Source organism: Tiliqua scincoides, chromosome 4 (assembly GCF_035046505.1).
Source record: "Tiliqua scincoides isolate rTilSci1 chromosome 4, rTilSci1.hap2, whole genome shotgun sequence".
Lineage (NCBI taxonomy): Eukaryota > Metazoa > Chordata > Lepidosauria > Squamata > Scincidae > Tiliqua > Tiliqua scincoides.
The window spans coordinates 19,134,723-19,158,901 of record NC_089824.1 but is presented as its reverse complement, the minus strand read 5'-3'; the positions used below and the strand labels follow the sequence as shown (position 1 = coordinate 19,158,901).

General features: G+C 41.3%; 1 protein-coding gene across 1 annotated transcript in view; it reads right to left on the bottom strand.

Moving 5' to 3' along the window:
* The window catches only part of CSMD3 (CUB and Sushi multiple domains 3), a 710,986-nt gene that overhangs the window by 376,179 nt on the left and 310,628 nt on the right, over positions 1-24,179 (bottom strand). The window contains exons 8-9 of the mRNA XM_066624387.1: positions 19,166-19,477; positions 4,271-4,348 (exon numbers count right to left, since the gene is read on the bottom strand). Of these exons, the coding sequence (XP_066480484.1) occupies positions 4,271-4,348; positions 19,166-19,477 (390 nt within the window). The remainder of the gene's footprint in view (positions 1-4,270; positions 4,349-19,165; positions 19,478-24,179) is intronic.

Here is a 24,179-nt window from a genome sequence, read left to right as displayed (position 1 = left end):
AGTAATTTCTGCTGACTTCAGATACTTGAACACGATCTAATTTTTGTCCTGTTCTTCATTTTGCATACTCAACAGAACTTTGTTAATGTAAAGTTGATTTCTTCTTGTCTATTTTCAGATGTTCATATATGGAAGTCTGAACAGTCTCTACCTGTTTGCCGTTCCAAACGGAACGAAGTACAGCAAAACATGGAGGAATTACTTATAAATCAAGGTGTTCCTTGTAAAGACAAAATATGCACACACGTGGCTGTAACTATTGGAAGGGGGCAACAGCTGTAGATGCCAAGATATAGCATATTTTTGGAATGAAGACTGATTTACTTAGCTGCGTTTTCGTTTGCTTGTTTGTTTTTAAAAATCTCAGTAAACTGGGGTTCAGGTATACGACTGAGTGTACTGAGTGTACCAAGAAACTTCCCACTTACACACACAAAGTGTGGGTTGAAGTTGGGCCAGTTTATGACCAACCTTTTCACTCTACTTATATCAACTCCCTGCTCACAGTGAACAGGTTAGAAGTCATTCAATAAAATCAGAACCCAAAGTTCAAATGCCATCTTCTAAGTCTGAGCTGATCAATGAAGTGGTTCAGAGAAGGGTCTGAAAACATGCAATGCAGTTCCACTGTTGAAAGACCTGCATTGTAAGCTGCATACATAAAGAATTCTGGATTCATTAGAGAAGTGGTGGCCCACAACCCAATTTTTGGTGGCTCATGCACCAGCGCTACCCAGAAGCCAAAAGGCATTTATGTCACAGCAGTTAAAAGACTGAGAAGCACTGCCTGAGTGGAAGAAAACAAGTGTAATAACAACACAAACTACGTTCCATTTAGGGTCAGTCTCACAACTTTTTGATCAGGATGATTGTGTGTACCCCACTAACAGCAATGACTGAAAATCAAATGCACTACGGCAGTTAGTATCTGTGCAGAATGGAAAACTGAAGTGTAATTGCTGTTATAGTGTGACAGTACATTAGAAAAGTATTGAGCAGAAGAGAATAACACAATCCATATTGGGAGGTGAAGTGGTACCAACATTGAATAGATTGCCATGAACCCCACTCATCTTTTGTACTACCAAGCAGTTGATTTCAGTTAAGGCCAAGCCAAAAATTATCATGTGAACTTTTGTGGCTTAAAGGGACTCCCTTTGCACTGCTACCAATACTCATGGTCCCAGCAGCAACAACCATGCTCTGTGATGTTCAAAAATGATGTTATTTGCCTTACTCAGAAGTGAGCCATTGTGTTCAGTAAAACTTAGGCTGTGACTCTATCATCCACAATGAAAACAAACACCTCTACCTATAGAGGGCTTTTCCCTCCTCTTTTTTACCCATAATATGCCAGAATGAAAGCAGGGAGCAATAAAACAATTCTCATAGACTCATATTAGAGTCTGGATATAATCAGACAGCAAAATGTAATTGTTATGTGGTGTCATCACAAAGCTAGAGTGAAGGAAAGAAGCATTTCTTTCCAACTGTTTATCTTCATGACAACATCCTATAGTCAATGTGCTCTGCTTCTGTGATGAGTGAAACCAATTGAGGATGGGGGCATTGTTCCCTGCCCTTATGTTGGCAGGTAAAAATCTTGCAGGGAAAGAAAAACCGGGAATAAATCACTCAGTGGCAATAGAGAGCACATTCAGCACTGACAGAAAGGGGCCAAAAACTTCATTTAATTTAATGGGGTCCCTGCATAAAATGCTCCCACAAAACTGCAGTTGGTGTCAACTTTCGAGTCCATTTTGCCCCAGCATTATTTAACTATGTACCTTGTCATGATTAACGCTATTAGTTGTAAACTGGCTGGGATATTGTGAGTAATTAATGAAATTAATACCTCTGAAACTTAATGCAAGGCATTAATTACTTAGGACCCAAAATTTAAACACACACACACACACACCTAGGACTTGAAATTCCAGGCTTAAACTGAAGTTCTAGATAGACTGGGAAGCGCTCATTATTCTTGGTAAGAAATTCTTATTAGTGTAAGCCTCAAGGGGCAAATTTCCTCCCTTAACCTTTGGTTTCTTCTGCAGGCCAGAGGGCAAATGCCTCATAAGACCCTCTGTCTGTCTTACCAGGAAAACAATTTACCTGAAGGAAGCCAGACAAGCTGACACTTGAAATCAAATACACTTTCCTAAACAATGAGAAGGGGGAGCCAAATTACACCTTATGTTACACTCATTGTTAAGAGACAGACTTAAAGGCAAAACTTCCTCTTTTTCTCCCATAAAGCAGCTACAGGAGGTGATGCAGATTGGGACCACAGTGCACAGAGGATGAACATTTTCCCCCTGCACTGGTGGTTGGCAACCTTCAGTCTTGAAAGACTGTGGTATAAGCCTACAGCACCCAGTATTCCCACGCGGTCTCCCATCCAAGTACTAACCAGGCCTGACCCTGCTTAGCTTCCAAGATCAGACAAGATTGGGCATGTGCAGGGTAACAGTTTTCACCAAAAAATCATTTCCAGGTACAGCTATTCCCTCCTCCTCCTCCTCAGCTATTAGCCACCATGGGATAATTTCTAGTGGGAAAACACTGTAGACCATCTTCTCATGATCCATTGTCCCAATCCACATCAGGGATCTTTTCTTTTCATTTCTTTTTAAATTAAAAAAGGGATACTTTAAGTGTGCATATTAATGACAAGGTTAATTAGTGGCGTACCTGGCAAGGGGTCTAGGGGGCCACATGGTCCAGGGCAGCAGATGCCACTCCCCCCACACCTGTTACATAAGAACAGCCCCACTGGATCAGGCGATAGGACCATCTAGGACAGCTACCTGTATCTCACAGCAGCCCACTAAATCCCCCAGGGAGCACACCAGATAACAAGAGACCTCATTCTGGTGCCCTCCCTTGCACTGGCATTCTGACATAGCCCATTTCTAAAATCAGGAGGTTGCACTAACCTGTAATGGATTTTTCCTCCAGAAATTTGTCCAATCCCCTTTTAAAGGCATCCAGGTCAGATGCCGTCACCACATCATGCGGCAAAGAGTTCCACAGACCAACCACACGCTGAGTAAAGAAATATTTTCTTTTGTCTGTCCTAACCCGCCCAACACTCAATTTTAGTGGATGTCCCCTGGTTCTGGTGTTATGTGAGAGTGTTAAGAGCATCTATCTATCCACTTTATCCTTCCCCTGCATAATTTTGTATGTCTCAGTCATGTTCTCCCTCAGGCAACTCTTTTCTAGGCTGAAGAGGCCCAAATGCCGTAGCCTTTCCTCATAAGGAAGGTGCCCCAGCCCCGTAATCATCTTAGTCGCTCTCTTTTGCACCTTTACCATTTCCACTATGTCCTTTTTGAGATGTGGCGACCAGAACTGGACACAATACTCCAGGTTTGGCCTTACCATCGATTTGTACAATGGCATTGTACAACGGCATTATGTTGCCTCCACCCAGAATGGTTCTGAGGGCCGGGGAAGCTCTGTGCAACCTCCCTGGCCCTCAGAAGGCCTTCTGAGAGCCTTGGAGGTCACATGCGGCTTCCCAAGCCCAGAACACCTCCAAGGGGGAAGAAGCAGATGTGGCGGGTGACACTTCCAGCTGGGGGGCAGCCCCCCAGGTGAGGAGCACCTGTGGAGATATGCCACTGTGAGGCACAGTGGCAAGGAGTGCTAAAATCACAGAAAAACCTGCTCTCCTCTTTTAAAACAGTTTAAATGCTCTCTTGAGTCAGATGAAAACAGCAATCCTCTCATGGTTCCCACATACTTCCCTGAAGGAATGACATGTAATACAAATGTTTGCACATGCTGTGGTACCATGTGTTAATGCAATAAACCTCTTTAATTAATTCAGGAGTGTTGCAACATTAAACAGACTCACTAGGAAGAAAATCCCTAGACATGCAGTTGGATTCATTTCTGAGTGGTGCTACTTAGGATTATAGTGCATGAAAGATCTGAATTTTTGGACTATGCATCATAGTCTCAGAATAATTACCATCAGATAGAACCCTTCTGATAGGAGAACACTTTTTTTATTTATAGACCCAGTAAATTTAAATTTGGAACATTAACACACCAAAGAAAATAGACTCCAGCAATGTCAGTTTTGTACTGAGTCACTCTTCAGAGTACAACTACACTTTCACATTCACCATGCAGATTGTTGAAGAAATATTTAATACAATTAAATTCTTAGTGAACAATATCAAAAACACACACAAACACAGACAGCACAAACTTCACTCTTGCACTAGAAAAAAGTAACAAAAAGGAGTACACTCACAGATAGAAAACTTGTTGCTGTTGTCTTTCCCTGGAAACAATTTAAATCCTCTAGATTTAAAATCTATGGCCTTTTTCACTAGTTAAGAAAACAAACAAAAACATATATCAGGTAATACAATCTAACAAGAGTTCATTTCAATTGACAGTTCTTTTTATCATGGAGGTTCAAATTAAAAGTAATTGCTTTCCAACAGTATTGTGTACCCATAGAGATGATGAAGAAAAAAACCTTCAACACTGCTTTTACACAAAAGGCAAATTTTGAAATTGGATTGTGTAAAAATATACAGGAACAAAAGAGGATTATATAAAAACATTTATTTTTTCTCCTGTATTGAATATATGATGCCTCCTATGCAAAATTTAAAGAAACAAACCCAAAAATTTCAGTTTCCATGTGCCACAACCAGTTGTGTGCACCTTTATCATACAATCATGGAACCTGGAAAACTGAACATTTCATAGAGGGACACAATAGTGTTTCAAAAAACCTATCTCATTTAAAAGATAATTATTTCCCTTATTAATGAGTAACATCGGTTAAATTTTTTTTCTTCCAAAATTCTGTTGTGACATTTAAATAAATTATGACATTAGAAAATACAAAATGAAGATCCCCTCCCCCACCAATACAGTGGCACAGTTTCATAAGGGCTCAAAATTTCACCCACTATATATAAAAGAGCCTTTCATAATTCCACAAACTGTTCTTACACACAGGGTGCATATAAAGCAATCCCAAAGTTGAGTGAAACATGACTGTGTTGGTCTCTCTCTCTCTCTCTCTCTCTCTCTCTTTCTCCCAGTCTGATTGCTAAGCACATTTAATTAAAAATTCAATATTACTGAAAGAAATCTAGAATGTTGATATGACCAGAAAATTATGCACAGAAATATAAAAATGTCCACAGAATTAGACTACATAAGGGTGGATACAGATGACCCATTGACACATATAGTGATCAGTATCTGAAAAAGGCTATCAAATGGATTGAATCATAAGGACCTTGTTAGCAAACTTCTGACATGATAAAATTGCAACTGATAGCACTTTTGCAAATTTAAGCAGAATAAGGCCCAATCCTATCCAGCGCATGAGTACTGGAGCCAAACAATGCCCACTCTAAGCTGTGCTGGAACTGAGCAGGTCTCCTCACACTGACTGGATGTTTGTTCCCTTATCCTGAGTAAAGCCTCAGCCTGGTTAATGGAGCTTCTCGGAGCTGCGCCAGACTCGAGAAGCCACACTCGAGAAGGCTGGTGCAGACTCAAGAAGCCTCATCTCAGGCTTTTGAGCCAGGGAGAATGGACAAGATTCAGCAGAGGAGAGCTCCACAGGTCCCACCCCCCCTTACTGGGCCTGTCCTATTCCCACTCTGCCCCCCCATCCAGGAACACACATCCCTGCCATTCTCCCCACACCTTTACACCATTCTGTGCTTACCTTGTGTCCGCGGGCAGCCAAGGGGTCCAACTGCAGCATTGAACAGGCAGCACAGGCCTGCCTACCAGCGCCACTTACTCCCTGGGTGCCGCAAACATGCTTTACAGTAGTTTGTGACACCCAGTGCTAGCACAGTACCAGCACACAGGCAGTGTTGGAATAGGCTGTCAAGAACCCAATCCTATCCTCTGCTCCCCACCGGTGCAGCCACTCCAAAAACAGGCACACTGTATCTGGGTAGGGGGGTGTATCAGGAGACTTCAAAGGCAAAAGGGTATTTAAATCCCCTTACACCTCTATAAGCCTCCCACTCCACAGTAATAGGTCTCCTTGGACTTAAGTGGATGAAATCACTGGTGCAAGTCCGAAGATAGAAAGGGATCAGAGAGGCTGAGGAAAAGGGCGATAGGGTCTGGCATGTGCCGTGCCATTGCCATTAGAGCCACCACCTTCCACATCCTCCCTGCCTCCATTCTTCCCCACCCCCACCACTGCCTTACCTGCTCCAGCAGATGTAGGTAGCTCCACCGACAGACTGGGAGTGCTGCCACCTCACACTAAAACACTCCCAAAATGGCCACTGATGGAGCACTCCACGCTCCATTGGCAGCCATTTTACAACAGCCAAACTGTTTTCTGCTGTGATATTGCCATATGCATACCAGCCCAGTCCTTGGTAGGATCGGGCCATAAGTGAGGTGTTAGCTACAGTCTGACAACATAGCGTCTTCACTATTTGGAAAAGTCAACTTGAATTTATATCAGCTCAAAATACTAGGCGAGATACTTTCACCTAGATTTGAGAAGAAGGTTAAGATCCTAACCACATTCATTAGGGACTCTACTACTGAACTCAGGGAACTTACTTCTGCATAATCATGTTTGGGACTTTGATGCTCAATAATCAGGTGGAATTCCCTGTTTTAAACAACTATGGAACACAGAAAAGACCTGCACTGCATCTGGACATGCTAGCTGAGAAAGTATTGTCCAACTACCAACATGATAAAACCTTCAGACTGCCAGGACTGTCACATGAGAACATGAATATCACAGTACCAAATACTGTAGTATATACTTGGAGGAACTTTGGAAGGAGACCATTGTATGGCAGTTTTGAACCTGTACGTCCACCCAAATGATAACTGAGGGTCCAATCCTATGCTCCCCTAGTGTCCTGATATTGCTACTGCTGTATCCAATGGGGCCAGGAAGCGGCCAGAGTTCTCCTTGGGGTAAAGGAATGAACATTTCCCTACTCTGTGTCAAGCAAAGGCAGCCCCAATGGGTCTCCTCCGATCTGTGCCTGCTATTGATTGGGTGCAGAACCAAGAAGACCCATGTCGGGTTTTTCAGCATTGTTGGATTCAGCAGCAGAGTCGGCCACTGTCTCTACCCCCTCCCCGCAGGGACCGCCCCCCTGCCCCATTCTGCCCCCTCACTGCCTTCCACTTGCCCTGAAAGCCTCACTGGCCACTGGTGGGAAACTTACTGCTTGATGCTCCAGCAACACATCATTCTGGTGCTGAAGCCCAGCACAGACTGGCCTCAGTGCCAGTCCCATGTCCTTACTGCTGGCACCAGAGCGCCATACGGCATGTTTTGCAACACCCCAAGCTGGTGGTAAGTCTAGACTCTAGAGTGTGCGAGGGTGACCTGATAGGATTTGCAAAAGTGTCTATTTTTCAAGACTTTTTTTCTAACTAAAGGACACATGTGACTACTTTAGATACATGCTTTGAATATGCTCAGAAAATGTTTGTTCTAGAAGGGGGGGAAGGAAAAACTATATTGTGCTTTCAACTATTTATCTTGATAAATCCCATGTCTTCTAATCCCATGCACTTTATGCCCAATCCTCTTTCTAAAATAAGACCCACTGAGTTCAAAAGAGCTTACTCCCAGCAACTTTGCATCGGATTTCTGATGTTGCAACCAAAATAATTCTGTGTAACTTGTAACTGTCATAAAGGGAGGTTCATTCTTAATGCTGTTTCAGACTTAGTAGTATAATTCATCAAAATAAAAGTTTACATATCACATTTATCTTGTGTTATGGTAAACACTGTAAATGAAATCAATATTTATAACACTAGAAAGTTGTCTCGCCTCTGTTTTTAATTGGATAACTTTTATTTACCCAATAAACTTAGTAAACTAAGCTGCTCTAATTTTTTAATAGACAGTTTCCTCTCTCTGCTTGTTGCACCTGTGTTTGCACTCTATTTTGGAGAGAGAAAAAAGTGACATTACATTTTCTCAGCAGGTCTCCCCCCCCCCCCCCAAGATGGGAAGTATTTTGCCCTGATGTTAAAACAGCTATGCAGAAAAGAATGAAGAGAACAGAGAAACCACAGGAAAGGAAGGTAGAAGGGTTAATGGCAGAAACAAAGTAGAAGAGAACTGCTTGTTAAAAACAATGGACATAACCAAGACAAAGTTAGGTACCTTTAAGTCTTCCTGATTTCAGTGGGAGAGTTAGGTGGATGCTTCCACCTGCAATCCATAGAATCTTACTTGTAAGCAAATACAATTGAACTCAGTAGGATTTACTTCTGAATAAACACGCATATGATCAGGCTTCATGACTGCAACTCTATATACCAGTAGTTCCCTAAGTCCCACTCAGACTTTGGGACCTCAGGTAAGTGGTTGCAGAAGCAGGGCCTCGGGTAGGGGGATGTCCTGAGGGCACCTCAGTTAATACGGTGCGGTGGGAACCCAGGGGCATTCCCCCATACCCCATGGTTAGGCTGGCCATAGGGAGGATCTGGAAGGCCAGTAGATGCATCTGCAGGCCTCCTGGATGTTTGAAATTGTTCCACTTTGGGATCAGAACGCACGTCTGGTTTTTGCACACAAACCGGATTTAATGGAAATGCACAAGATCTTTTGAGGAGATATGGTGTGGTGTCAACAGTGGCCCCTTCCTCCGGCAGGCAAGCATGGGGTTAACGCCTTAGATTGCAGTGAGTGTGCTGCACATCTGCAGCTACTTGGAGGTAACAAGGCCTCCAGGCTGCACCTGGAGGAAGGAAAAGGGAGTCGGTAGTAGATTGAGCAGAAGATTGGAGGGATAGGAAGGAAAGTGGTGGGTGTAGAAGGAAGGAGTTTGGACAGACTGAGAGAGTTAGAGGAAGGTGCTTGGAAGAAAGAGGATGGACAGGCTTACTGACTGATGGACCAAATGGAGACTGTGGAAGACTGCTGGAACAGAGACTGCTGAAGATGCTGGAGGCTAGTGTGTGGTTGCCACACCCAAGAGCTGCTGACGACCGCTGTGGTGGCCAGAGAAGCTGCTGTTAGGAGAGGGAAGGAAGGAGGTCCTCTGCAGGTTGAACAGGCAAGCCACCCTGGTGATGGGTCAGTACCCAGCAGTGCTTTCTGCAGTATTAGGGCTATTTTGAGTGAAGAGGGGAACTAACTAGCTTAAAGTGAGCATAAGTTCTCTAAGTTCTCATAAGTTCCCCTGGGGGCTGGGGATAAGAATAGGCCCTCAGTTTGGCTATACTTGTCGTAAGAGGTGACTAAACAGCCACCGGGTAGATGGGACTTGTCAGCCTGCGAAGGCAGCTCATCTGAGAGAAGGAAAACTCTGATCCCAAACCTCCACTGCCTTGTGGCTACATCCAGTTATGGAAAAGGCTTCAGGAGTCAACCTCGAGGCAAAATCCGGAGCTGGAGTCCCCGAGGCAGTTCATGGCTGAACACAGTCACATTCTGGCAACTCCTGCGATGCTGCTGGAACCAACCATATTGGCCTCTGCCTTTCCATTGGACCATTTCAGCAACGTGGAGAGGGGAGATTTGCTGCATGGGTAACAGCCTGTCCTCCATACCTACTTTACCCAGGCTTCGCGCACTGGAGAAGACACTCTGTTCCAGAACCACCATTCAGAGCGTGACACCATAGTCTTTCGAGACTGAAGGATGGCAACAACAAGTTCTCTAGGTCAAGTTTGGAAAGGGAATTTGGCAAAACACCGGAAGTGCGCTCCAATCGTAAAATGGAGCAATTTCAAACAATGGGGAGGCCAACATAGGGGGCAGCAGGGACCTTCTCAGTGCAATTCCCCCCCAGGCATGGGGGAAAGCCCCAGGGTCCCTGTGGTGCCAAGATCGCTGCAGTGCCATTGGGACACCCATTACTGGGCCACTCCCCTTAAGGCCCAGTTTTGGTTCCCAATTGTGGGTCACAACCCACCACTTTGGGAACCACTGCTGTATACATCTATATGGAAATAAGCCCTACTGAGCAGAATGGAATTTACTTCCAAATGAACATAGGCTCGCTGCGCAGATCTCTATGGAAATGAATGTGATTTACAACCCAATCCTTTGAGCTTTGAGCGGTGATGGAATGCACAGTGAAAAGCAGTTGTAAAGCACCATCAGGCAGCTCACTGAGTAACGTGTTACATCAACCCTTTCTCTTATGATTAAAATAGCAGTAGATATTGTAGAGTAGCTGATAGAATAACACTAGGTTTTGAAACAAATCGAAGATAAGGAAAGGGAAAGAGCAATGAATATATTAAACTGTTTGTGTGTATACCAGTGAACACACTAAACCTATATGTACTAAGTATACAACATTTCAATTTTTTTTCTTTTTCTAAATTTTTGAGGTATGGAAGAAATATTTCACGTTTTTCAACTGTTTTTAGTAGACACTACCCAGTATCATAATAAAGACCTCTCACTTCCGTCTAAGGAATTCCTTAGCTACATCATTACTCCAGGTAAGAAAATGTTGTATGCCAGCCTCCTTCAAGGGTGACAGTGTTCAAGTGCTGCTGTTGCCAGCATCACCCAGAGAAGCAGAAAAATTTTAAGCTTTCAAGAAACGAACAAAAATAGGGAACAGCCATCTTGCCATCACAAGTAAGCCTCCTACCTCCCCAAACAATTTCACCACATTGTAAGCATTCTACAAAAATGGTGATTTTGATACGGTTTTTGTACCAACACCCTCTTCTTTTCAAAGCATACAAAAATTTGGTCCAGCACGACACAAAAGCAATGCCTGAATTTATACTGGTCCTCTTGCCCCTCAAAACACACTGGTTTGGGATCTGTGAGTTGAAGGTTATTTACCCAACAGCTAATCTGAAACCTTAATGAAAATGATTGGGAACTGATGCAACCACCACATGGAGTAATCACTCACTAACAGGGATATACGGTAATAAAACAAAAGTTTCCTTATAGTAATTTTGAGGAACACCATGGTGTGTTTGGGAGATCAATGACTCCGAATGCTTCTGTTCCATGGTATCAAATGGAGCTTTGGGGCCACCACTGTTATAACCACAAAAGTAATTGTTTTTCATTGTTGTAACTTAAAATAATCCATAATACTGGGATAATAATCCAGAAAACAATAAAACAAAAATCCCAGCTTTGTTTGCCCAAGGACTATTACACATAGCCACATCTTTCAGACATATATGTCAACCTCTGCCAGTCCATGCATTGGTAGACCAAGAGTTAAATGTCATGATTTATTTTGTAAAACATATTTTATAGACTCTGAAAGCATAACAAAATAACCTACATTTGTGTAATTCTTATTATTACAACCTAAATTGTATGTTCATTGAGGATTACAACTATTATGTCTTTTGTACAAAATTTCTCTTATCCCAGCTCTGTGGTGTTAGATTCCAGTTTAGCCCTGTAAGAAGCTTCATGACAACAGCTAGCACTCCAAATCATAGTTTCAGGAGTCCAAATAACAGCTCCGTTCTCCTCTCTTGCACACACTGCCAGAGTTCAACGTCAGACAGAAGAAAGGTAAGTGGAAAAGTTGCAATGTTTTGAACAGTAAAGATATAAATACTAGCAGAATGCACTTTCTTGTTTAGTTATTCAAGTCCCATCTCTGTGCTTGAAAGTATTGGATTGTCTCTCTATGATGCTTGCAGGATCATGAAGGCTTGTAACTGTTTCAATCACCTTTCTAAAGTATCTGTTTGAATGCCACTTTTTAAAAACATATATTTTGATGATCCACTTTTGAGGAATTGCCCTTCTGCCATTTCATTTGGGCTCTCATTTTCAGTACTGGTGGGTTTGTACATCATATTAAGTACAGACTTACAACATAATACCTACTTAGAACTGCTTTCGGACCAACACTGTAACAACTGCTGGTTTGCAACTAGATTGGGGCCCAATCCTATCCAATTTTCCAGTGCTGGTGCAGCTGTGCCAATGGGTCGTGCACTGCTTCCTGTTGTGGAGAAGTGGTCATGGAGGCCTCATCAAGGTAAGGGGATGTTTGTTCCATTGTCTTGTGGCTGCACTGTTGTTGCACTGGTGCTGAAAAGCTGGATAGGATTGGGCCCTAGACCAATTTATGACCCAATTCTATCCCTTTCTCCCCTGCCAATGCTGCTGCAATGCCACAGTGCATGCTTCATCCTTCAGGGAGAGGGGGAGTCCTGGACGTCTCCTTTGGATAAGGGAACATTTGTTCCCTTACCCAGGGGGTTAAACCTCCAAAGCCCACATATGTCTACTCAGACCTACACCAACGAAATTTCAACGAAATTTGAAAGCTTCCCTGCCCCATTTCCCTCCTTGGACATATACCACCAAAATAGGTAATGTATGTCTGAGGAGACAAATAAGTGGCCTGAGGGCTTACTTGGAGGTAAGTACATTTTGTTTTACTTACCTCCAGTTTGCCTTCAGGTTGCCCCTCCATCCTAGGATGCAGCACATGCCTTTTTGGCACAGCTGCATCAGTGCTGGTGGGAGGGGGGCTGGAATTGGGCTGTTAATCCCATTTTCTTTTTTAAAGAGTAGATCTTTCAAAAATATCATGTGGGCACAGAGCTACGTTGTTTCACTGAAACTGAGTCACTGGGCACATTGTTGTTTACTATTAGATGCTCTAAAATTTTGTCTAATCAACCAGTATGACTTTAATGTTGCTGCTTGATACACTGAAACATACTTTACAAAGCAGCTACTTTCTTTTTGTTTTAAATGAAGACCTAAAGTTACCTTAAATCTAAATTACAGAGGTAGAATTCTAAGCGTCATGTATACGATCCATGTCACAGGGTTGCCTACTTATTTTCCACATTTTTGTAACTATGGGAAGAAGTAGTTATATGAGCATCACAGGTGCAAATAGTGATACAGCTAATTTCCATTTAACCCATAGTAATAATATTTGACTTGGTGGCTTGGTGGACAAATATCCATGATATTTGTGATCAGACAATCCACCACTTTTCAATCCACACAGAAAGTAAATGGCTGCCCACATGCTTAAGAGCAATATAAAGTGAACACCAGTAAAAGTACATCCAAAGACTGAAAAAAAGTTGTGTAGGTGGACATGCAAAATAAAAGAAACATACAGGAATTGAAAGGAATTAAAATAGTATATAAAAGCATCAAGTCACAAAAAATTGCTATAAGAAAGAATTATTAAAATAGCAATAAAATATTAATAGATAGGAAAATAATTTGGGGGAGGCTTTGATTTGACTTTGAAAATTGGTGCAGTTGTATTTCATGCCATGGGTTTATGAGGCAATAAAATGAAAATGTGCATTTGATAGACTATGCTTCAGAAATTTGAAACTAGTAAAGTAACCTGCAATTACCGAAGACTAGAAAATAAAGAATTGATGAAAGTGTTCTCAAACCTTAAATATTTTCAGGATATGGTGCAGGTTTTCTAGAATTTAATGCAAAGAACTACTGCTTTTGCAAAAGATTAATATAGGCTGCAATCCTAACCACACTTTCCTGAAAGTAAGCCCCATTGAACAAAATAGGACTTACTTCTGAGTAGACCTAGTTAGGATTGTGACCATAGTTATTAATCTTTTGCAAAAGCAGTAGTTCTTTGCATTAAATTCTAAAATGTCTAAAACAGTTTAATAACATAGAATTCCATATCAATAATTTTACTAATCCTTCAAAAAGTGGTTATATTGGGAGGTTAAAATTTTCTACAAAGAACCAATATATAGATCTGAAAGATTTTGTAAGAATCAGCTTGTTTCAACTCTATTAAATGCTATTAGCTTCTCAATGAGCAACTCAATACTAAGTTGCACTGGTACAGCAAGGCCACAGGGACAATGGTCAGCTCAAGAGGTGCCTGAAGGTCTCTTTGTGGTAAGGGGACATATTTCTCTTTAGTAATGCCCCAGTTATCCCTACTCAGTGCTACTCAGTGCTACTCAGATCCGGGCCAGCTATATAGCTGGTGCGAATTCAGAACCTGTGCTACTGGATCATGGGTTGTCACAAATGTGCCTTATGCATATTTGCTACACCCTGAGCCAGCACAGGGACACTGCATCTGCTGAACCCAAAGTTATAATTGGGCTATTAATTGTTCATCATCTCTTTTTACACCTTGAAATAGTCACATTGCAAATGCTTTACAGTCTCTTTCCCCTACCAGTAATTTATTAACAGCCCAATCCTATGCATGTCTACTCATAAGTAAGTCCCATTAGAGTCAATGGGGCTTACTCCCAGGAACGTGTGGATAGGATTGGGCTGTAAGTTTTTTAAGTTAACAATAACAATAAGTAATAATATCAGTGAATGATAAAGATAACTAAAATTAGAAAAATAGGAGTTTTGAAAAAGTTATGTTGTTCTTTAATAAAACCATGGTACAAAACTTGGTAATGTGGTACAACACTATACGGAAAATAATTCCAATAATTAAAATATGGCTTTATTGTTACAATCATCCACCTCAATGAACATTGCTACACCACAGTCATTTATTTCCTGTCTGAACCTGTCCTAATCAGGGCCAATTCATATGACAACCATTGTGCATATATGAAATAAGTGGATCTGCAATGGGCTGAGCTATACTTGCAGTAAAGTAGTTCTGTAACAGATTCAGTATATCCCCTTCTTGCAACAAACATGTATGCTATCATTGCAAAGGTGTGAGCTGTTTTGCAAGCTAGAAAAATAAGAAACTAATGGCAGGATGATCATTTGTCAAATTTAGGCTGGATCAACTCAGTCAAGAAAATATGGAGCTTAAGAATACTGTAAAATTTAGACCCTCAAGTGACATGGAAGGACTGCAATGTTCCAGCTCCCCAATAAGAAAAAGTAATATCTTATGATAAGATAAAAAGCAGAAACTAGTTAGGGTAATAAATCAGTGATAAAAGATATGTTCATAAGTAGATTTGGTTAGGAATCTGGTGATTTTTGCAACCAAACAATGAAGAACCCACAAAACCTTAAAAATGAATATCCATCAGTACATATCGGAGAAGGAAACTTATGCTATGCTGGTAGTATTTATTAATCAAAGGATTAATTATTAGCATTGATTAGCTGAAATGACAATATTTTTGGAAATTATTTTCATAATAACTACATAAAAAATGCAAACTCCAGTAAGCTTAAACAATTATCAGTTATGAAGGGGGGCAAGATATCAAACAATTCATAATTCAAATAAGAGAAAAGAGATCTCAAAGACATAGCTAAACAATCTCTGATATGCCTTAGGATGGTTACCAAGTTTTCCTTAGGAACATTACACAGAACCTTGATGGGTAGCCAAATCCTAAAGGCAGAGCTGCCGCTGGGTATAGCAGTGCCAAAGCAGATACTGGTTTACCCTGCGGCCGTGTAGCAGCCGCCAGAGGTCTCCTCAGGGAAAGGGGACGTTCATTCCCTTCCCCCAGGGAATGCCCCAAGCCCTGCAACAGGGCTTCTCAAGTCTGTGCTGGCTATGTTGCTGGTGCAGACTTGAGAGACTCTGTGTCAGGCTGTCTGAGTCCCACCCCTTCCCGCACCAGTTCTTCCCCCGACCCCTCCCTCCTTTATACCAGAATGCCTCTTCCCTGCCTCGAGGCCCTCACCACTGCCTGGAGCTCTTACCTAGCTCTGGGTGGCGTCCTCTGGCACTGCGCTCAGTGCCAATTAGTGCTAGGCCAGTGCTGACTTGGCACAGGATGTCAGGGGCATGCCTGTTGGCACATTTGTGACACCCAACACTGGCAGTACGCTCGTACTGCTGGCTGTAAAGAGCTCAAGATTGGGCTCTAAGTTTCTACCTGATCGAACTGCATAATTAGCTGAATGGCTACAATATCAGCTACAGGCAGTAGAGGATGGAGAGTGCAGACACTACTGGGAAGAGAAACAACTTGCCTTTTTTGTATTCATTTCCATAAGTATTTAAAAATATCTCCAATTTTCAGTCATATTGAACATTTATGAATATGTTAATGTTTACATGCTGTTTATCTTAAATTCTGTGGGGAACCTGTGTGTTACTTGATTTTGGCAACAATATCACGACATTACATCTCACGTGACTGCATCACAGATCCCTCAAAGAAAGTGACACTGGTTGCCACAGCCTTAAATAGCAGTGCTGGCAAATGAGGTCAAGGCCATTAAGGGCAGAGAAGAAAGAAAATGGAGACAAGTAACAGCTATAACCAAGGGAATAAAGGGGCTTCAGACAGCACTGAAATGATGTGGATTGTAGCAAGCTGTTGTAGGTGTGGTCATCTTAACTGAGGAAATATTAAATGAGAGAATACTTGGACCAGCTTCATAATGTCTCTTCAACAAATCCTCACTGATGTAATATCGTGTATTGTAGTGCCATATCTTCTAAAATTTGGATAATTGAGGCTTCCCTTTTAAATTTACTAGGGCACGGAGTAGTGCTGAAAGTACATGACATCTTGTTCGTACAGTGAGAACCATTTGTTCATTTCTTGAATTACAGGCAAAAGTGTATAGAGAATATTGCATTTATAAAAAGTAAAAATCTAACCAACCACCCTGACTGGCAATAACGTTGACCAATGAGAGAGAAAATACATAGCTGTGTTTTGCTTGTCTTCTATCTTTAAAAAATGTAAGGTAATCACATTTGTCATACTGCACTGGACCAGCAGTTCATTTAATCCTATTTTGTCTCTTTGCAAGGTTGTACACATGTAATTATCAAGAATCCTATCCACAGGGGAAAAGTGTCCTTCTAATCCTATCAGGTTTTGGTTGATTTATTGCCTGAAGCATGAACGGTCTCTTTCAATTTACTTCAAGAAATTTATAGAAGACAAAACAAACCTACAGTTAAATATCATCTTACATTTAAAGCAGACTTAACTGCAGTATTTGAAATACATTTACATAGCAAAAAAAATGTCTAAAGTGATGTTCAGTGATCACTTGTTTCTGAATGTGTGGGGAATCAATATGGTATAGTGGATAATGGACTTGAACTGGGAGAATCTCAAGCTTGAATCTCTGCTTAGCACAGAAGCTTAATTGTCGACTTTGAACAAATAACTCTCTCTCTCTCTCTCTCTCTCTCTCTCTCTGCTTAATCTACCTCAAAACAGCTGGTGAGAGGTTATTTTAATGAGTAGATAAATGAAGACATGTAATAGTCTACACTACTGTATCTCCTGGACATGACAAAGGCCTTTATCCAACTGAACAGGACTCTAAAAATCTGTAGACACCCTAGACACTTTCTTTGCCCTAAAAAAAGATTTTCCTATATATTTCATACACATTGCTAAGTAAACAATAAAATCACCACACAAGAAGAAGAAATAGCTAAAACAGTAATCCAGAAAAGGAAAGGTGGCAGAAAAGTATCAGGAAGAACTTTTGTGACTTATAGAGCTTGCAAACAAGATTTCTAGAATTTCAGGAGGACAGGTGCCAAGGCCCAAGGATATAATCTACTTAATCTTGAGTAAGAAGAAGCAGTAGTTGCTCAGTAGTCAGATAAAGGCACTCTGTACAGATAATTTACATTGACATTACTTCAGATATTGCAAAACTCAATCCTAGGGGTTAAAAGTGATTCCATTATCAATCTCTTTCTGATTTCTCTCTGGATAGGATCGTTTTATATTTTTAATTTACTTCCCTTTCATAGAAATATAGTTCATTATATTTCAATATATCTTGAACTGCAAACAGAACACCAGTCTGCTCTTATCATATATGGAACTTTGGGGCTTGCAACATGAAATGATGCAACACCTTGAAAAATTTGCTTCAGTGTTTTATTTAGGCTACTTTATAAATCCTAGATTTTAAACCAGCATTTTAAACACATTTTACTGAGGTTTACTGTATAAACACCAGATTTCAAACCAGTGATTTTCAACCAGTGTGCTGTGGCACATTGTTGTGCCATGAACACAGGTGTCCATAGATGTGACACGGGAGTTTGGGGGAGGTTCATTTATTAGTAGGGCCATTGGGGATATGAGTCCCCTGCCCACAGTGCAGTGTGCTTTGTCAATGCTTAAAAACTCATGGTGCGCCTTGACAATTTTGGCACCTTGTCAATGTGCCAAGACACGAAAAAGATTGAAAATCACTGTTTTTGACAATGGCATTTTAAATTTAGGTTAAATTTAATCTGCATTTTTTAAAAACATTGTGAGTCCCCAAATAAGCATTAGCCTAAGAAAGATATTGGTTTGAACTTGTTGCTAGATTTTGAGGTTGTCCTCCCTATTTATCTGCTCCTTGCTTTTTACATTAGCCATTGTTTGATAGTTCAAGCATGTGTTGATGGGCAGCACTGAAGCTAAAAACAATAAAGGCTTCAGATTCTCACAGTCATATATCCTGCAATTAGTTGATATTTTCAGCCATCAAGCTGTTCAGTCTCCCATGTAATATCCTTGCCAAATCTTCAATAGTATTATGCAATGTTAAACTGAGCTTAAATTTGCCTCTTTGCTTTTATAAATTTTGCTTGACCTTACTTATATGCTATTAAGTCTTCTAAATCTAAAAACATGAACAAACCACTATCCTGAAACTATGAAATCAACCAAGATTCAGTGTCACTTTTCCCGGTACAGCTGCCATATGCAGTCTACTTCATGGTCTGTGTGGCAAAATAGATGAGCTATGTACTGGCTCACACACAAATCTCCCCCCACTAAACGGTCTGTCTCCATGATGAAACGAAAATCCTTGTGACAGCCTGAGGGCAAACCGTGGGGACTGATCCATGCTGTAAACTGATACAAATTGAATGGGTAGCTGTGTGGAGTAGATGTCACATGAAACAGTTTAAAATGGTCTCTATGGGGCAGCCACACTGACAATATTTAAATGATAGTTAAAGTGGCAGCAAGAGACAGTAGTTGAATAGAACTGTGGTTCCTTATTTGTTCCAAAGACATTTAACTTATTTTAGTGTGCAGTGACTCGCTTGGCAGAAAGGAGTGACTAACTAGTAAGTGACCCCCACTTTCTAGTAAGGTTTTCATTCCCTCCATTTCCCATTCTGCAGTTGCTAGTCTCTTCATCTTTGACTTTTCTTACTGAATCCTTTTCTACCCTTTCATTTTATGGAGTCAGGAAAAAAAATAGTTTAGGCGACGCATCTGTGGCTGAACGCTAAATGGGCACAAGTAAAATAACATCCAATACCTCTATGAGTAACAACTGCAAGCTCTTTAGTTCTTTCTATCTGCTCAGCATTCCTTGACCGTCTTCTTGTACTTTGGATATTTGCTGATCGAAGGGAGAACGACTCCTTGGAAGTGGTGAGTTCCAGATCTGATTTTCTGAGATTCACAGCTTGCACTCGCTGCTCTTCGGAAACTCTATGGCTGGTGACAGCAGTAACACTGGATACAGTAACATCAGCAGATGTGCTAGCAATAATATCACCAGTAGTAGCCGCAATTTCCTCATCTAACTCACCACTGGAGGCAGTTTGGGTCAAAGTGGAAGAAGAACCTGTGGGACACACAGTAGCACTGGATGCTAACTTTTTTCTTTGGAATTGTGCTTTTCTTTTTCTTTTTTTTCTGCTTAGATTAATCAGATAAATGTTCCTCCATTTACCACATTAAAGACAATTGATTTGGTGATGGGCAACTCAATTGTTTATTTAAAATAAAAACTGCCGTACTCAGAGAACATATTTAAGCATCAGTAAACATAATATTCCTCTAACCATGAAACTCACAATAGCACATCTTAATGGAAAAGGTCACAGAAATAATACAATTTAATGGGATTCCTAGAAGGTCATCAAAAGTTGGCCGTTTGTCACTGCCAGGTTCATCTGAGGATGGCATGTTTTACATAAAGCTATTATGCACACATGGATAAAACCACATGACAAAGAAAAGACAGGAATATATCTTTAAGACTGAACAAAATTGCTAATACATTAATAGAGCTGACTTTTTTACTGACAGTGGTGTGTGTGTGTGTGTGTGTGTGTGTGTGTGTGTGTGTGTGTTATTGTTTAAAATTTCATTGGGTGCAACCTAATTTGTCCTTGTTTGACAATTATATATCCAATGATTAAAAAAATAAAATAAAAGGTGCTTAGAAAACTATGGGTATGATCCTTCCCCATACAAATGAAGCACTCTCACACAGAGCCTTGCTTCTCCCTTCCTTAGTATGACTGCATAGGCACATGTTCTGATAATGTGCCAGCAATTGGGGAAGTGGTTCTTCTCAGTCAACTTATACAAACTGCAAAGGCTGTGTATAAGCTACAGTGGAGGGCCAACAGGGTATTATGGAGTCCTGTAGAGTTCCCTTCACATGCAGAGGGAAGGATCTGATGAATTCCACCTTGAAAAGAGATTGTATGCACAGAGGATTGGACACAAACACAAAGCAGTTATTTTAATAAAATAGTTCCCTTGCATTAGTATATTATATATAAGGAGCATATGTCCTGTATTAAGTGTATAACCTCACTTTTTTTCTTCTTCAAATTGTTTCTCAAAATATGCAATTCCTGTGAAAAAATATACAACCTCCAAAGGGGTTATAAAAACATACTGTTTTTGTGATGAATATATGTCAGATATTCATTCCCTTTCGCAGCAATACTTATGACTTAATGGGTGCACACTCATGAGCTGATGTAGAATGCCAAGGATTTTTTCCTAATTGGAATATGTTGGTAGAAACATATCACTCCAATGTTCTATGCCAGCTTCATGTTTCTTCCCAGGCACAATTCTAGGTTCTCGTTTTAACCTGACTGGATTGTTGGGGGCATTCATTATATGTATTTGAAAAACACTGCAAATAAAAAGTTTAAATAAAACAGTAATCTGTTCAACAACCATCTGCCTGGAAACCTTCTTGAGGACATTATTTTTTGTGTATATATTTAAGAGCCAAATTAGTTGGTTTGCTGAATATCTTAAAAGCAGTGGGGGGAAGGAGAGAAAAGAAGTGGTGGCTGTGAGGGTGGGTGGATATTTAACCCAAACCCTCTCTGCTGCTTCTTTCCAAACTCTCCTCCTCCAGTTACTTATGTTTTGAGGCACAGCATATGGGAAGCTGTGATTCCAACTGGATAAAAGCTTCCGGGGAATGGTGTGTAGGGAAGAGGTGGCAGATAAATAAAAGTTTACAGCCCAATTCTAACTGGGCTGTCTGTCCCACGGTACAGCGGGGCCTAAACAGCTACCTCTGTATCCTGTGGAGCAAGGAAAGCAGCCAAAGGTCTCCACAAGGTAAGGGAACATTGGTTCTATGGGTCTACTCAGATCTGTGCCAGCTCAATCATTGATCCAGAACCAAGCAGACCTGCGAAGGGCTTGGAGGCACATGAAGGGGAATAGGATCTGGCAGCAGCCTCTGCTGTCTCACCCTCCTTCCTGGGCCTGAACTGGTGTCCTGATCACCACCCCACCAAGTTTTGCCCCCTCCCTGACTTCCCCCCTGCCCTCCCTCCACCTTGGAATGCCTCCTCACTGCTTAGCAGGGAACTTACTGCTACTGGCTCCTGGCTGTTGTCCGACCAGTGCAGAGGCCCAGAACCCACTGGTGCTGACCTTCCTGCCAGTGCTTCCCTTCTCCTGGCTGCACTGACATGCATTACAGCACGTTTGCGACAGGCATCTCCCCAGCACCATACAGGAAACTACCGCTGGCTTAGGAGAGGATTGGGCCATTAGGCATTTATTTTTCATCCACTAGGAGTTTAGGGGAGGGGGAAATCAAGCAGCCCCTGTGCATGCCTTTTCTGTTAAAAATTGTGCCTTCCATTCTGCTTTTTAAGATGTATAGTTGGCACCAGATTCCCAGAATAAACAATTTGAATCAGCTGCTGAATGTGAAGCTTGACCTAAATATCATACTAAATAATGTGCAATTTTTTAAAAATTATGCTGTTGAAAGAGTATTCTACACATCTTAAGACAAAGCAAGCAAAGCACACAGAATACATTGAGTCTATTGATAACTTCAGTAACACAGACATATCCCATTTGTTTCCAAGTCATCTAACTTGCCATCCTTGCACACAAATATTGAGTTGAGATATTTCTATTGCTACTGCTGTTAAAAAATATTACATAAGCACATGGTGAGGTTGACATAAAATTGGTTATTTTTTTAAAAAAATTCAATATCTATAGCGCTTGCCAAAACATGAACTTAAGGATGTACCTGAGTGACTCTAAAAGTTGAATATAGCCCAGCTACCATGTATGGCAATCTATCCAAAGCTTGGCAAATTTCTGTTTTGTGTATCCTACCAGGAAATGCAAACACAGGGGGACTAATAAGCACCTAACTGGTTTCAATTCATGAATACCTGCATTCAGCTTGATGAAGCAAAGGACTGTAGAAATAGTCTGATAGTTATTATTACCAAGAAAGTAATAATAGTTACCAAGAAGGTAAGGCCATGAAGGATCTAATCATGTTGGATTAATCAATGACATTGCTGATGACAAATTAACTACTATGTATTAATGAAAGAGTGGAACAAAAAAAACCAGGAAAAGATAAGGGGGAAAGAGTTGTGAATCCACCTCACTGTGTGTTAAAGATCTCATGTTGGCTTTAACATCTGTTTTTTTCACCCAGGAACACCTGGTCACAAGCCTGAATATTCTTACACATTTTCCTGAACAAAGTTGGAGGTGCTGTATGATTAATTACTTGATAAGGATAACTAAAATGGCTATAGAATTTTGATTATGAACTGCAAGAACCTTGACTTAACATCTGACCTATACTGTGGCACTTCTACAACACCCTTACCTGACCTTGTCAAATCAAGCCCAGTTTCTTATTCAAGGATTGAACCTCATGGCCTTTTCACGACTTTTAGGAAAATGGGAAACCCCCTATTATAAATAAAGCCATTCTGTCAGGTGTGTTCTTAAAGAAAAATGGAATGCGCACATACAGCTTAAGCCCATCCAGGGATGGCCTGTGTGATGCAGTAGCACTGAAATAGCCTCTGCTAAGGGCTTGTTGGGGCCCAGGCAGTAGCAGAGATGTAAGTAAAGAATTTTTTTAACGTACCTATTCCACTAACCCCTGGGCCCCAATAGGCCTACTTAAATTTGCACCAGCTATTATTCTGGTGCAAATCCAGTAGGTCCAAGGGGGTTTATCAGGCCCAGGCTGGGGGGACCGGATCTTGTGGATCTGCCCTGGCTTCCTCCTGGGCCAGCCCAAACCCTACACATCCTCTCCCGAACCACCACCTTCCACGGACCTATCTGCTCTGCCAGCCAACCGCTGTTGGAGTGGCTCATGCAATGGCCTTACATTTACGGATTGCAAAATCTGCCAGCATAAATCCCTGATGGGATTTGGCCATTAATTTACAAGTGGCCCAATTTAATCCCATGATCTATTACCTCAAGTTCTGTTAAGGCAGTGTAAAATGTGTGCCACTGTCATGCAAACCAGAGATGCTGGTGCAAGTGACCAGAGGCTCTGCATGTCCACCAATGAATCCTGTATGCACCCCATAGCAGGTGTGCTGGCTGGGGGGTGGGGGGAGAGCAGGGATTGGGACAGGGGCAGGAGTAGCAGTGCACACCAAGAGCTTATTCCTTCACTGGCCTGGACCCAGCCCCTGACTCTCCTTTGACCTAAGCCAACAAAAGAGCTAATGTAGGTCTGAGAAGACCCATTGATAGCCAAGTGGTGGTCTATGGAAAGGTAAGTATTTTTTTACTAACCTTTCCTGGTTGGTCTTTTCGCCCCCCCCCCCCCCCCCGTATACAGTATGTGCTCCAGCGGCATGGTTGCACAGCATAAACCGATGGGGAATAAGATGCACAGCATAAACTGATGGGGAATAAGATTAGGCCATAATTTTTCTACCCACAAAACAGCACACATGAACTATGAATGTGCATGATTTAGAGGGCATGCAGTAAGCATATTCCACAATAGGTCTTCTGACATGAAAACATCAGAACCTCTCCACAAAGCGATGCTTATTTCTTTGAAAATATCATGAGGTAACGTTAAAGCAATGACCCCTATGGGAAAAGTATTTATTTCCTACAAAATAAGCATCATTGTTATATGAAAAATACTGTTTCACCAGGTACATATTTGAAGAAAATCAATGGCACCTGAAAATTACGAAATAAAAAAGCAAATCATATTCAAGATACATCACATGGTATTGAATGTAAACCTAAATAAA